General features: G+C 48.2%; 1 protein-coding gene across 2 annotated transcripts in view; it reads right to left on the bottom strand.

The window, feature by feature from the left end:
* The window catches only part of SNX29 (sorting nexin 29), a 603176-nt gene that overhangs the window by 63180 nt on the left and 525189 nt on the right, over window positions 1–14807 (bottom strand). For both annotated transcript variants that reach the window (XM_018040633.1, XM_018040634.1), the window contains one exon: window positions 6309–6448. In XM_018040633.1, coding sequence (XP_017896122.1) covers window positions 6309–6448 — 140 coding nt within the window. The remainder of the gene's footprint in view (window positions 1–6308; window positions 6449–14807) is intronic.

The raw sequence follows: 14807 nt of genomic DNA, 5'->3' as shown, positions 1-14807 counted from the left end.
GTTTACGCTCTTTATCTCTGTTTTGTTCACTATTACACCCCCAGTGCCTGTTGAGTCCTTAGCAGGTGGTCAGTAAACACTGACTGGATGACAGGGGTGTTTGCCGAACAGAAGTCCCTTTGACGGGAGTTTTCCATGCATCTGCTCAGCTGTGTTCCTGCCCTGGAGGTGTTCCAGGCTCCCCCACTTTTCCTGGACTTGTAAAAGCTGCACCATCATCAGCTTTGTGAAGCTGATCTCGCCCCTCTTCACCACCAAACAGAAAGAAACAGCAGGAGTGAAACATAATTACTGTCACTGGTGGGATGTGTGTGGGGCAGGGGGGCATGTGACTCACAGAGAAGAATAGCTGTCACCCTCGTCATCTTCAGAAAGAGTCATCTGTTCTGAGCTCCGTGGACGGGAGACCTGCGGACGAGGAGGGCCGGTACCCTGGGGGACTGCACTTTCTCTGCGTCCCTCGACTCGGCCCCTCCACAGGCCAGCAGATGGAGGTGATCAAGCGGCATTTTGCATGTCATCTCTCCAGGCGACAGGGTGGCAGGTCCCCCCGGGGAGAGACCTCCAGGTAATGAGCTGAGGGATGGGGTGTCTTCCTGGGGGAGAGGCCTGGTCCCTAGAGGGAGCGCTGCCAGGGGCCCTCAGAGTCCACAGAAAGCCAGAGCCCAGCTGGTGCAAACGGTTTCTCCCTGAGCCACTGCGTCTAGATGCGAGATCCCTGCGGGGAAGGAGGGGGAGAAAGGTGGACTTCCGGAAGAAGTCATGTTATCAGTTAGCGTTTCACGAGCACACGCTATGTGCCGAGCACTCAGAGTCCCTGTAGCTCAGGGCAGCGCACTGGACTCTTGCTCTGTCCTGCAACTTGCTCTCACCAGGACCTTAGGCAAACCGGTTAAATTTCCTGGGACCCAGCTTTTTACCTGTAGACATGGATAGATGATGGATGGATGGATGGATGGATGGATGGATGGATGGATGGATGGATAGATGAATGAAGAGAGAGACAGAGAAATGTCCGTAGGGTTTTTGTGGGGATTCTCTTCTGGTCTTTCTCACCAGTCTCGTCATCAACTGCAGTCTACATAGAGAAGCGGCTGAGTTCCTCTCTCACACAGAGCCCTCCCCTACCACCCAGCATCCATACCTCTCCTCCCATTTCACACGAAAGGAACCTAAGACTCAAGAGGCTGCATCCTGGCCCGAGATCACCCTCCTCCTCTGTGGCAGAGCTAATGGGGAACAGCAGTGACGTCCAAATCCCCAGGCTTTCCATTTGGACACTGGGGGTCTCAGATTCATCTGCCCATCATAAATCACTCACACAGATATTTCATTTTAAGCATGACCCACATCTCACCAGTCTGCCAGTCTGGCCTCAAGAGTGAGACTTGAACCGGGTCTGCACTCTTTTCTGGCCTGGGAGATTTGGGCCAGTCCCCAAGAGCAGTGTGAGCCCAGTGTCCTGGGAAGGAACCATGTGGCTCCTGTGAGTGGCCCCTGGCAGAGTGGCGTGTCCGCTGGGCTCCACGTGATCCTGGAGGCGCCCAGGCTGAAACATCTCAACCCTGAGCCAAACCTCCCGCTTGCAGGGAGAATGTGGCAGCTCCTATTTCTGCAAAAAATATGTTTAACAGCTTTGAGAGTAAATGTGGCAGCAGATGGGGGCGGGGAGTGGGGCAAACATCGACCGTGTTTTCTGCCGAGAATCCGGTGGGGAGGGTGTGCTGTGCCCTACATTACTCCCGCCCCCACCCCCGGAACTCCTCTCCCTCCACGGAGTGGCAGAACGGTGCATTTCCCAAGGCTGAGGTACTCTGCAGAAAAACATTTTAATAACACGCTAAACAACCGCACCGCAAATCACTGGAGTCTTCACGGAGCTGCAGTCCAGTTCTGCAGAATGACTTCTTGGAATCCATGATCTCCACCCTCTTCATTAATGCACCTTCCAAGGAGCACGCGACATTTCCCGAAGTAACTGCTCACATCTGCCACGTATCACGTCCTGGGGTCTGCCTGTCCCTCCAAAAAGCCAGGAGGATGCAAACACCGTGGGGTCCCCCAAAGGAAGAGGGTATTAGGGTGTATTGTCTATTCGCTGGTTTGGGGGGCAGGCTCTACTCTCCACGTGGGCCAGGCACACACAGGGTTCAAAATGGAAAGAAACGGCCCACTTCCTACTGTCCTACTTTCTAATTCTGACTGCTGCTGGCATTAGCCAGGAAGTCAATGAGAGGCAGAGAGATCTGGAGAAAAAGAATTCAACCTGCTGATTCCTCAGCTCTCAGACGTGTGCAGATGGCAGAATCCTTGGAAGTCATGCTGCCCCTTGCAGAACACAGTGAAATACTGACACGTTAAACAGGAAAGACGAAGCGGAAAAGTGTGTGAAAGCAGGTGCCGTGAATACTGGATGCCAGCCCTGCACAACCCTGAACGCTTGAAGGATTTCAGTGAAGAAAAATGAGCAAACTCTACCCGCTAGGTTTAATCCCCTGCCTCCCTTCACCCTCCCGCCCCTCACGGGAAAGGGACCACCTTGATGGATGCTCAGCAGTGGACGAGCTCATGGAACACACTTCGGAGCACAGAGGGTGAGCGATGCACCGTGGGTGCCTCACAGCCGGAGCCTGCACGGCTGAGCAGCAGGTCAGAGCCAGCAGTGCAAACTCGAGTGTCTCCCGGGCCAGGCAGGTAATGCGAGTGACTGTGGGTAAAACAACAGCCAAACGCTGACAGCAAATGGCAGGGAAGTCGGCTCAGTGTCCAGGGATGAGGGGGCATTGGCGGGGACAGGGCAGCACTCTGTGACTTCAGCCAGGTGTGGTCCAGTGGAAATACACTCTTTGGGAGATGGTGAAGGACAGGGAAGCCTGGCGTGCTGCAGTCCATGGGGTAGCAAAGAGTCAGATGTGACTGAGAGAGTGAACCACCACAACCAGGGGTAAAGAATCTACCTTCCAATGCAGGGGATGTGGGTTTGATCCCTGATCAGGGAACTAAGATCCCATGTGCCAAGGGGCAACTAAGCCCATGCGCCGTAACTAGGGAAGCCTGCGTGCTGCAACAAAGACCCAGAACAGCCAATATATAAATAAAATAAAAAAAGGAGAGACCCGAGGAAATCTGTCAAGATTCTGAGAATAATCATGCTTGGGGGGTGGTTATTTCCTTAGTTGAGATAGACGCTTTTTAATTGGGACTCTCTCAGAGTGAGCGTCTGAGCTGAGATAGCTTTCTAGAAGGATGCAGAGACAGGACATGATTACATGGAGGTCACTGGCAAGGACAGACGAGGGCAAGGCTTGCCTTCTGTCACTCCCTTATGAAATGATCTGCAAGTTCCAACCTATAGCACCATCTGACTTCAAAAAGACAGAGGAGGAGAGGGTGGCGAGCGGTGGAACTGCAAGGAAAGCTGTTTGATACCAACTGGATTTGAGACCAAGGTTGCGTCCAGTCTCATGTCAATATTGTGTCCTTTGCCACAGCCTCTCCTGTATGTTTTACAGCCCACACAATGGAACCCCACGTTCTCCATGCTAATTGGGCACAGAGCTTTATTTCTCAGCTGTGATTGATGGCAGCCAGCGTGGCTGGGACTGCATGACAAGCTAAGACGCTCCTATGTTAACAGGCAGTTGTCGCAATTCCACAGGCCTGGAGTTTGGTGCATGGCCCACCAGAACTGCCTGGACCACCCACCCAAGCAGTGGGGGCGCCAGCTCACCCCTACGAGGCAGCCTATTCTTCTCACACTTGAGGTGGGCAGCCGTTCACATCGGGGTCTTAGGACCACGTCTTGGACTCCGTTTTCACCAGGAAATCTGATCCAAACACATGTGACTCAGTGAGAAGTTGATTTCTAGTGCTCATCACAGGCCAGGGGGCTGCCTTTAAAAGAAGGGGGCTTCCCTGATGGTCCAGTGGCTAAGACTCTGTGCTTCCAAAGCAGGAGCCTGGGTTCCATCCTGGTCAGGGAACTGGATCCCACACAGCATAACTAAGAGATCCCACATTCTGCAACTGAGAACCAGCACAGCCAAGCACATACAATACGCAATGTGTAAAAAGAAAAGGGGGCCTCCTCTCATGCACTGTAGTGGTGTTTTCAAAACAAAATCAAGCCCCTAGCGGCACAAATTACTGAATGAAAGAAAAGTACCATATGGTGTATTCTATTTGGAGGGGTGGAGGGGGAGACATCTTTTGTTTTATCAGAGATAGCAGAGAACAACTGAATCTTCTCATAAAGGTCCTAAAACAATTAGAAGGATGCAAGTAAGCAGATTTGGCTTCAGTTTCAAAGCCTAGTTGTGTCTGACTCTGTGACCCCATGAAAGGCAGCATGCCAGGCATCCCTGTCCATCACCAACTCCTGGAGCTCACTCAAACTCATTTCCATTGAGTCGGTGATGCCATGCAACCATCTCATCCTTTGTTGTCCCCTTCTCCTCCCGCCTTCAATCTTTCCCAGCATCAGGGTCTTTTCTAATGAGTCAGCTCTTCACATCAGGTGACCAAAGTATTGGAGTTTCAGCTTAAGGATCAGTCCTTCCAATGAATATTCAGGACTGATTTCCTTTAGGATGGACTGAATGGATCTCCTTGCTGTCCAAGGTACTTGCAAGAGTCTCCTCCAACACCACAGTTCAAAAGCATCAATTCTTCGGTGCTCAGCTTTCTTTATAGTCCAACTCTCACATTCATACATGGCTAATGGAAAAACCATAGCTTTGACTAGACGGGCCTTTGTTGGCAAAGTAATGTCTCTGCTTTTTAATATGCTGTCTAGGTTGGTCATAACTTTTCTTCCAAGGAGCAAGCATCTTTTAATTTCATGGAGCAGTTAAGTCCTGCCAATGTCTGTCTGGTTGGAAATTCAACTTGGAAATTCCAGAAAGTGTGAAGCCAAAGATACTCCCCACACAGAAAAGCAGAAATAAGCCCCATTTTGAGTTATAGCATCACCATTAGGCCAAAACAGATCCATGAACCCTCAGCACACCCATTTTGAAGAGCTCCAGGGAAAGGAAACTCTTGCATTATCAGCAAACCAGTCTTTATCAAATGACAAGTTTCAACCTACTTTCAGAGGTCCATGGGTTTGCTATTGATCCTTAGGTCTATCGTTTCCACTACAATGATAACATTTTAGAAATCATATACAGTTGACCCTTGAACAACAGGGGTTTGAGCTGAGCAGGTCCACTTATACACAGATAGTTTTCAATAGACATATTAGAAAGATTTTTGAAGATTTGCAATGATTTAAAAACTCGCAGATAAACTACATAGTCTAGAAATACTAAAAAATTAAGAAAAAGCCAGGAATGTCACAAATGTATAAAATAAATGTAGACACCCAAAAATATGTGTTATCTGACTGTTTATGTCGTTGGTAAGGTTAATAGTAGGTTATGAGCAGCTAGGTTTGGGGGGAGTGAAAAGTTATACACAGATTTTCAACTGGGAGGGAGGTTGGTGCTTCTTACCTCCATGTGATTCAAGGGTGGAGTATAATTATATTCTCTAGCATCTGAAGACTCAATAAAAACTAAGAGCAGCTTCATTGTTTGGGTTCCCTGAATCTAAGCATGCAGACGTCTTGATATGATAAGAGATGGATGAGGACTATGGGGAATAATCAGTGGTAAGGCAGTGACACCAGTGAGGCCCACCGGCCCCAAAGTGTGGCTCAAATAGATGTTCTCCAGCAACGTGACCCGAGGAAAGTTGGGTCAAGGGCAGGTGGGGTCAGCACGTGGATCACCGGCAAGGTATGTGGCAAGCTTGGGAGAAGCCAAGTTTCTTCTGCATATCACTGTGAGCAAAGACTTGGTTTCAAAAAAGCAGTGGCCACTGTGTTAACCAACAATTCTGAATTGTGATAATGTTCTAAGTGTCTGATACGTTAACATCTTTTTTGCTTTTACTTTTATACAACCTGTAAGAACAAGGTCTATATACCTAGTTTTAAGTCGGCTTATACTTGAGTCATACAAATATGAAAGTAATTTAAGCTCGGCACCAGTGGGAGTCTTTCGAGAAGTTTCCTTGGGTTCACTGCTGACATGCTAAGAAGGTCTGAGAGAGACTACTTTAACTCCGGGACACCTCTGGGCTGCAATCCTTCCTGCGATCAAAATGTACCAAAGGAGGAAACTGCAGAGTTCTGGATTTTGGGGAGCCTCGAATCAACAATGCTGACTGGCGGGCTCACCCCCTCGGGTCTCCTGGGGTGTCCAGCGTAACCTCAGAGGAGAGAAGGCAGGCCACACTGGGCGGAGCACGTGACCGGTACTCACACGAAGAAGGGCATCAGCTGGGTCAGGGTCTCTTTCTGGGGGCTGGCGGTGAACTCAGGGACTGCCTGGATGACTTTGTTCATGACGTTGCGCAGGTAGGTCTGCAGCTGCTTCCTGCGTTCCTCCACAAACTTGGCGTCCTGGGAAGACAGACAGACAGATAGACAGGCGTCCTCAGATATGCTTTCGGCTTTCCTCAACCGCCCAGAGAACACGCAACCAACAATCTTCTTTACCCAGAGCGAGTGCAAGTGTGCCTCAGGCTTTACACGTGTGACCACACTTAGCAACAGGGGAGATGCTCGTGATACTACTACTGGTGTGTGTGTGTGTTAGTCACTCAGCCGTGTACTCTTTGTGACCCCATGGACTGTAGCCTCCCAAGCTCCTCTGTCCATGGGATTCTCCAGGGAAGAATACTGGAGTGGGTTGCCACGCCCTTCTCCAGGAGATCTTCCCAACCCAAGGATCGAAACCCAGGTCTCTTGCACTTCAGGCAGATTCTTTATCATCTGAGCCACGAGGGAAGTCCCACTATTACTAAGTGGGGGCAGTGCAGGTTAATGAAATTTCCTACAGTGTATTCCCAGGAACGAATGAGATCTCAGCACCTGCATCGTGCCCAAGCATAGCGCTGGGATCTGGGACAGACCATGAACACAAAGGGTCCCTGCAGTGGCCCTGATGGAGGAGATAAATAAACCCAGTGACCACACAGGTCAGCACACAGCGTCATTCATCACACTTAGTATGCCACCCTCCAGAGGGGGTGCTAAATTTTGTCTTCACGGGAATTTTCTGAAATTGGAATCAGTTACCACTATTTAAGAAGGATTTCATTAATAAACAAATTCCACCCTTTCTGAGAAACTAGTGAGGAGATACCCCTCGTCCAAGGTAAGGAGGAGCAGCTGTGCTTTGCTGGAGCAGCCTGGGAAGAGATACCCCACGCCCAAGGTAAGAGAAACCCAAGTAAGATGGTAGGTGTTGCAAGAGGGCATCAGAGGGCAGACACACTGAAGCCATACTCACAGAAAACTAGTCAATCTAATCACACTAGGACCACAGCCCTGTCTAACTCAACAAAACCAAGCCATGTCTGCGGGGCAACCCAAGACGGGTGGGTCATGGTGGAAAGATCTGACAGAATGTGGTCCACTGGAGAAGGGAATGGCAAGCCACTTCAGTATTCTTGCCTTGAGAACCCCATGAACAGTATGAAAAGGCAAAATGATAGGATACCAAAAGAGGAACTCCTCAGGTCATTAGGTGCCCAATATGCTACTGGAGATCAGTGGAGAAATAACTCCAGAAAGAATGAAGGGATGGAGCCAAAGCAAAAACAACACCTAGTTGTGGATGTGTCTGGTGATAGAAGCAAGATCTGATGCTGTAAAGAGCAATATTGCATCAGTTCAGTTCAGTTCAGTCACTCAGTCGTGTCTGACTGTTTGCAACCCCATGAATTGCAGAACGCCAGGCCTCCCTGTCCATCACCATCTCCCAGAGTTCATTCAGACTCACGTCCATCGAGTCTGTGATGTTATCCAGCCATCTCATCCTTGGTTGTCCCCTTCTCCTCCTGCCCCCAATCCCTCCCAGCATCAGAGTTTTTCCCAATTAGTCAACTCTTCTCATGAGGTGGCCAAAGTACTGGAGTTTCAGCTTTAGCATCATCCCTTCCAAAGAAATCCCAGGGCTGATCTCCTTCAGAATGGACTGGTTGGATCTCCTTGCAGTCCAAGGGACTCTCAAGAGTCTTTTGCAACACCACAGTTCAAAAGTATCAATTCTTTGGCGCTCAGCCTTCTTCACAGTCCAACTCTCACATCCATACATGATCACAGGAAGGAACCTGGAATGTCAGGTCCATGAATCAAGGCAAATTGGAAGTGGTCAAACAAGAGACGGCAAGGGTGAACATCGACATTCTAGGAATCAGTGAACTAAAATGGACTGGAATGGGTGAATTTAACTCAGATGACCATTATATCTACTCCTGCGGGCAGCAATCCCTCAGAAGAAATGGAGTAGCCATCATGGTAAACAAAAGAGTCCAAAATGCAGTACTTGGATGCAATCTCAAAAATGACAGAATGATCTCTGTTCGTCTCCAAGGCAAACCATTCAATATCACAGTTATCCAAGTCTATGCCCCAACCAGTAATGCTGAAGAAACTGAAGTTGAACGGTTTTATGAAGACCTATAAGACCTTTAAGAACCAACACCCAAAAAAGATGTCCTTTTCATTATAGGGGACTGGAATGCGAAAGTAGGAAGTCAAGAAACACCTGGACTAACAGGCAAATTTGGCCTTGGAATGCAGAATGAAGCAGGGCAAAGAGTAATAGAGTTTTGCCAAGAAAATGCACTGGTCATAGCAAACACCCTGTTCCAACAACACATGAGAAGACTCTACACATGGACATCACCAGATGGTCAACAGCAAAATCAGATTGATTCTATTCTTTTCAGCCAAAGATGGAGAAGCTCTATACAGTCAACAAAAACAAGACCAGGAGCTGACTGTGGCTCACATCATGAACTCCTTATTATCAAATTCAGACTCAAATTGAAGAAAGTAAGGAAAACCGCTAAACCATTCAGGTATGACCTAAATCAAATCCCTTATGATGATACAGTAGAAGTGAGAAATAGATTTAAGGGCCTAGATCTGATAGATAGAGTGCCTGATGAACTATGGAATGAGGTTCATGACATTGTACAGGAGACAGGGATCAAGACCATCCCCATGGAAAAGAAATGCAAAAAAGCAAAATGGCTATCTGGGGAGGCCTTACAAATAGCTGTGAAAAGAAGAGAGGTAAAAAGCAAAGGAGAAAAGGAAAGATATAAGCATCTGAATGCAGAGTTCCAAAGAATAGCAAGAAGAGATAAGAAAGCCTTCTTCAGTGATCAATGCAAAGAAATAGAGGAAAACAACAGAATGGGAAAGACTAGAGATCTCTTTAAGAAAATTAGAGATACCAAGGGAACATTTCATGCAAAGATGGGCTTGATAAAGGACAGAAATGGTATGGACCTAACAGAAGCAGAAGATATTAAGAAGAGGTGGCAAGAATACACAGAAGAACTGTACAAAAAAGATCTTCACGACCCAGATAATCATGATGATGTGATCACTAATCTAGAGCCAGACATCTTGGAATGTGAAGTAAAGTGGGCCTTAGAAAGCATCACTATAAACAAAGCGAGTGGAGGTGATGGAATTCCAGTTGAGCTGTTTCAAATCCTGAAAGATGATGCTGTGAAAGTGCTGCATTCAATATGCCAGCAAATGTGGAAAACTCAGCAGTGACCATAGGACTGGAAAAGGTCAGTTTTCATTCCAATTCCAAAGAAAGGCAATGCAAAAGAATGTTCAAACTACTGCACAATTGCACTCATCTCACATGCTAGTAAAGTAATGCTCAAAATTCTTCAAGCCAGCCTTCAGCAATACGTGAACCGTGAACTCCCTGATGTTCAACCTGGTTTTAGAAAAGGCAGAGGAACCAGAGACCAAAGTGCCAACATTTGCTGGATCATGGAAAAAGCAAGAGAGTTCCAGAAAAACATCTATTTCTGCTTTATTGACTATGCCAAAGCCTTTGACTGTGTGGATCCCAATAAACTGTGGAAAATTCTGAAAGAGATGGGAATACCAGACCACCTCACCTGCCTCTTGAGAAATCTGTATGCAGGTCAGGAAGCAACAGTTAGAAGTGGACATGGAACAACAGATTGGTTCCAAATAGGAAAAGGAGTACGTCAAGGCTGTATATTGTCACCCTGCTTATTTAACTTATATGCAGAGCACATCATGAGAAACGCTGGACTGGAAGAAACACAAGCTGGAATCAAGATTGCCAGGAGAAATATTAATAACCTCAGATATGCAGATGACACCACGCTTATGGCAGAAAGTGAAGAGGAGCTAAAAAGCCTCTTGATGAAAGTGAAAGAGGAGAGTGAAAAAGTTGGCTTAAAGCTCAACATTCAGAAAACGAAGATCATGGCATCCGGTCCCATCACTTCATGGCAAATAGATGGGAAAACAGTAGAAACAGTGTCAGACTTTATTTTTTTTTGGCTCCAAAATCACTGCAGATGGTGACTGCAGCCATGAAATTAAAAGACGCTTACTCCTTGGAAGAAAAGTTATGACCAACCTAGATAGTATATTCAAGAGCAGAGACATTACTTTGCCGACTAAGGTCCATCTAGCCAAGGCTATATTTTTCCTGTGGTCATGCATGGATGTGAGAGTTGGACTGTGAGGAAAGCTGAGTGCTGAAGAATTGATGCTTTTGAACTGTGGTGTTGGAGAAGACTCTTGAGGGTCCCTTGGACTGCCAGAAGATCCAACCAGTCCATTCTGAAGGAGATCAGCCCTGGGATTTCTTTGGAAGGAATGATGCTAAAGCTGAAGCTCCAGTACTGTGGCCACCTCATGCGAAGAGTTGACTCATTTGAAAAGACTCTGATGCTGGGAGGGATTGGGGGCAGGAGGAGAAGGGGACGACCGAGGATGAGATGGCTGGATGGCATCACGGACTCGATGGACATGAGTCTGAGTGAACTCCGGGAGATGGTGATGGACAGGGAGGCCTGGTGTGCTGCAATTCATTGGGTCGCAGAGTCAGACACGACTGAGCAACTGAGCTGACTGAACTGAACTGAGGAGACGTAGTGACACGGCCCCACTCCCAGGGCCACTCTGGGGGTGAGGGTCTGCTTGGTGTGGCCCCGAGGCAGGCAAAGGGCCCCAGGTCCATGCCCAGAACTCTCCTGGCTCACACCCCCATGTCTGCCTGGCCCTCATAGGCAGGGCTGGCTTCCAGGCACGCCCCAGGGTGAGAACTTGGACCCGTGTGGTGACGTGCTATCCCCATGTTGAAAATCTGAATAATTTCGGCATGAGGGGCCCTCCATCTGCCTGTTGCCATGGGCCCCACAGATCCCAGAGCCCCACCTGCTCATATGCATCTGAACTAGCGGGGGGGGGGGGCGGCGGGGAGAGGGGGCTGGCTTGGAACAAGGAAATCGGGCCTGTGTTGGGGGTGGGGGACATCCTTCTTTGAGGAAGCGATGCTTCTTCCAGACTGGAGGCTGAGTGGGGTGAACAGGGCATGGCAGAGCAAGGGGATGGGAGGAACAGGGTTACTCATCCTCACAGGGACACGAGACGTCCTCTCTGATGAGTCTCACATGACAAATGAGGGAACCCATAGCGAGGCTGGGCTGCTCGCCCACGAGGCCCCACACCCAGATCATGACACTCACTGCCCCCTCGCCAACCGCCCCAGCCAGCCTGGGGCTCTGCAAGTCTGCAGAAGGCACCCACATGCTCAGAGACATCTGAGGACAAGCCCTGTCCCCACAAGGCTCTGCCAAGAACCCAAGCACAGCCGGGAGATTCTTAAGTGCTGCCAGGTTTAGCAAATAAAAAGACATGATGCCCAGTGAAATCTGAATTTCAGATAAACAATGAATTTTTCAGTATTCATAACTCCATATTCAATAATTCATGACTCAATAATTTTTCAGTATTCAAGTATGGCTATACAATAAAACCTTTCCATGTAATATTTGGGACTCACTTAGACTTGGAAATTATTCACTGTTTATCTGAAATTCAGATTTTATGGGGTGCCCTGAGTTTCATCTGCAACCCTCCTCCGGATGCCAGTGGGGAGGAAGGAACACAGAGCATCTGTTGCCCCCTGGGGGCCGCTTCAAGGTCACAGCAAGGTCTTTTCTCCCAGAGCCGCCCTCTGATGTAGTGCCTCAGCGGCATGTTTCTCCGGGGGGAATGGCGCGCCAACACCGTGGCTGGCTGTCCAACTTGATTGCCAGCGGGGTCCCAGGTTGGGGCTGGAATCTCGTCAGTGGGGGCAGGAGGCATCAGCCCAGAACCGCGGGTCCTTGCCCCAAGCTCAGCCACTCGGGCTCCGCTCACCCGTCTGATGCCTGGATCTGCTCCGCGGACTCCAAGTTTCAACCCATCATAAGCAATTAGATCCTCCTCCTTGGGAATGTGATTAATATGCCAGGTTAATGCTGAACGGAGCCACTCAGGCCTGGTTTTTAATCCGCGCAAGAAACCCTCAAGGACGGCTTGAAAGGCTTTGCGGCAGGAAGGCAAGAAAGGGGCTCAGCAGCCCCCGAAGAACTCATGGGGATTTCTCCTTTTTCAGAGGAGGGATGCTCAGAACACTCTGAACACCAAGAAGGGTAGGGATGGCTCCCCGTGTGGCTTGTGGGCAGTGCTGGGCTATACAGCCCTTGGAGGGGAGGACAGGAGGACCCCCAAATGAAGGTCAGAGGATCCCATCCAGGAGTCGAATCTGACTGTTTTCACTAGGGCTTCTGCTGGCCCAGGTCCCAGGGCCAACAAGGGCTTAGCAGAAAGGTGACCACCTGAGAAATCCCACATCCTTGCCACGCACTGAATCCTCGAGCTCGCCAGTCCCTGGAAACCCCAGCCAGCTTCTGATGAAACCCAACATGGTAGCAATCTGAGTTTGACAGCTGAGCAATTTCTACTGAGCCATTCAGAACTAGAGACGGGTATTTGTGGAGTCTTCATGCATGCTCTGCGCTCAGCGCTTTCCCAGCACGCGTATTTCTAGCACAGTGGAGGCTCAGGAAGGGTAGGGAAACTGTAAGAGGTCTCAGGACCTGGAGGCAGTTCAGTAGGGTCCCAGGTCATCGGCCGATGAGCAAAGGAGAGCTGCCTTCAATTCTGAAGACACTCCTCAATTTACAGAAGAAAAATCTATGGGTCCTTTAAACCCCAAGGCACCTCCCAGTCAAGACGCAGTTCACAGAACATGCACCTGCCCGTCGGTTGCAGCGGAAGGAAGCCGGTCACACCGGAATGATGGGGGCAGGGTTAGGACGGTGGGGGCTGTCATCAGACCATGAGCCTCTGCCTGGATACAATGTCCTCAGATCTCAATCTCATCCTGGGGGTCTGGACGCCTTGAGTGGCCACACACGACTCAGCAGGATGCGGTGAGGCTGCAAAGATCTCAGAATACCTCAGTCTTTCCCAGGACTGTCATTTCATTTTTTCACTATGAAAGTTTCAAATTATGGCAGAAAGTAGAGCGCATGGTATAATAAACCCTCAAGACCCTTTATCTAATAAAGTCTTAGCCCTTTCCCATATTTCATCATTTTCACCTTTTTGCTAAGCTGTCTCAAAGTAAATTATACCTATCATGATGTTTTATCCCTAAACACTTCAGGGTGCATTTCTAAAACACTCAGAACATTTTCCTATTGTATCACAATACTGCGGTCACCTCTAATAAGATGAATGATAATGTGTTGGTGTTACCTCATACCTAGTGTGTATTCGAACATCTGAATTTTCAAATGTGCCTACTGCTTATGGAATTTTTTTTTTAAGGGTGGAGTCCATCCCAGAACAAAGTTGGCAATTCTTCAGCAGGTTGAATGCAGTCTGGTTCAGATCAGATTCCCCCTCAGGATTAGTGAGGTTCTGACCAAAAGTCCTGTGGTCACAGGACTGGAAAAGGTCAGTTTTCATTCCAATCCCAAAGAAAAGGAATGCCAAAGAATGTTGAAAGCACTGCACAACTGCACTCATCTCACACGCTAGTAAAGTAATGCTCAAAATTCTCCAAGCCAGGCTTCAGCAATACGTGAACCGTGAACTTCCAAATGTTCAAGCTGGATTTAGAAAAGGCAGAGGAACCAGAGATCAAATTGCTAATATCTGCTAGATCATCAAAAAAGCAAGAGAGTTCCAGAAAAACATCTACTTCTGCTTTACTGACTATGTCAAAGCCTTTGACTGTGTGGATCGCAACAGACTGTGGAAAATTCTTCAAGAGAGGAATACCAGACCATCTGACCTGCCTCCTGAGAAATTTGAATGCAGGTCAAGAAGCAACAGTTAGAAATGGACATGGAACAACAGACTGGTTCCACATTGGGAAAGGGAGTTTGTCAAGGCTGCATATTGTCACCCTGCTTATTTAACTTATACGCAGAGTACATCATGTAAAACGCTGGGCTGGATGAAGCACAAGCTGGAATCAAGATTGCCAGGAGAAATATCAATGACCGCAGATATGCAGATGACACCACCCTTGTGGCAGAAAGTGAAGAAGAACTGAAGAACTTCTTGATGAAAGCGAAAGAGAAGAGTGAAAAAGCTGACTTAAAACAACATTCAGGAAACTAAGATCATTGCATCTGGTCCCATCACTTCATGGCAAACAGACAGGGAAACAGTGACAAACTTTATTTTGGGGGGCTCCAAAATCACTATAGATGGTGACTGCAGCCATGAAACTAAAAGACACTTACTCCTTGGAAGAAAAGTTACAACCAACCTAGACAGCATATTGAAAAGCAGAGACATTACTTTGCCAGCAAAGGTCCGTCTAGTCAAGGCTATGATTTTTCCAGTTGTCATGTATGGATGTGAGAGTTGGACTATAAAAAAAGTTGAGCACTAA

Source organism: Capra hircus, chromosome 25 (assembly GCF_001704415.2).
Source record: "Capra hircus breed San Clemente chromosome 25, ASM170441v1, whole genome shotgun sequence".
Taxonomy (NCBI): Eukaryota; Metazoa; Chordata; class Mammalia; order Artiodactyla; family Bovidae; genus Capra; species Capra hircus.
This window is presented reverse-complemented; position numbering and strand designations above follow the sequence as displayed.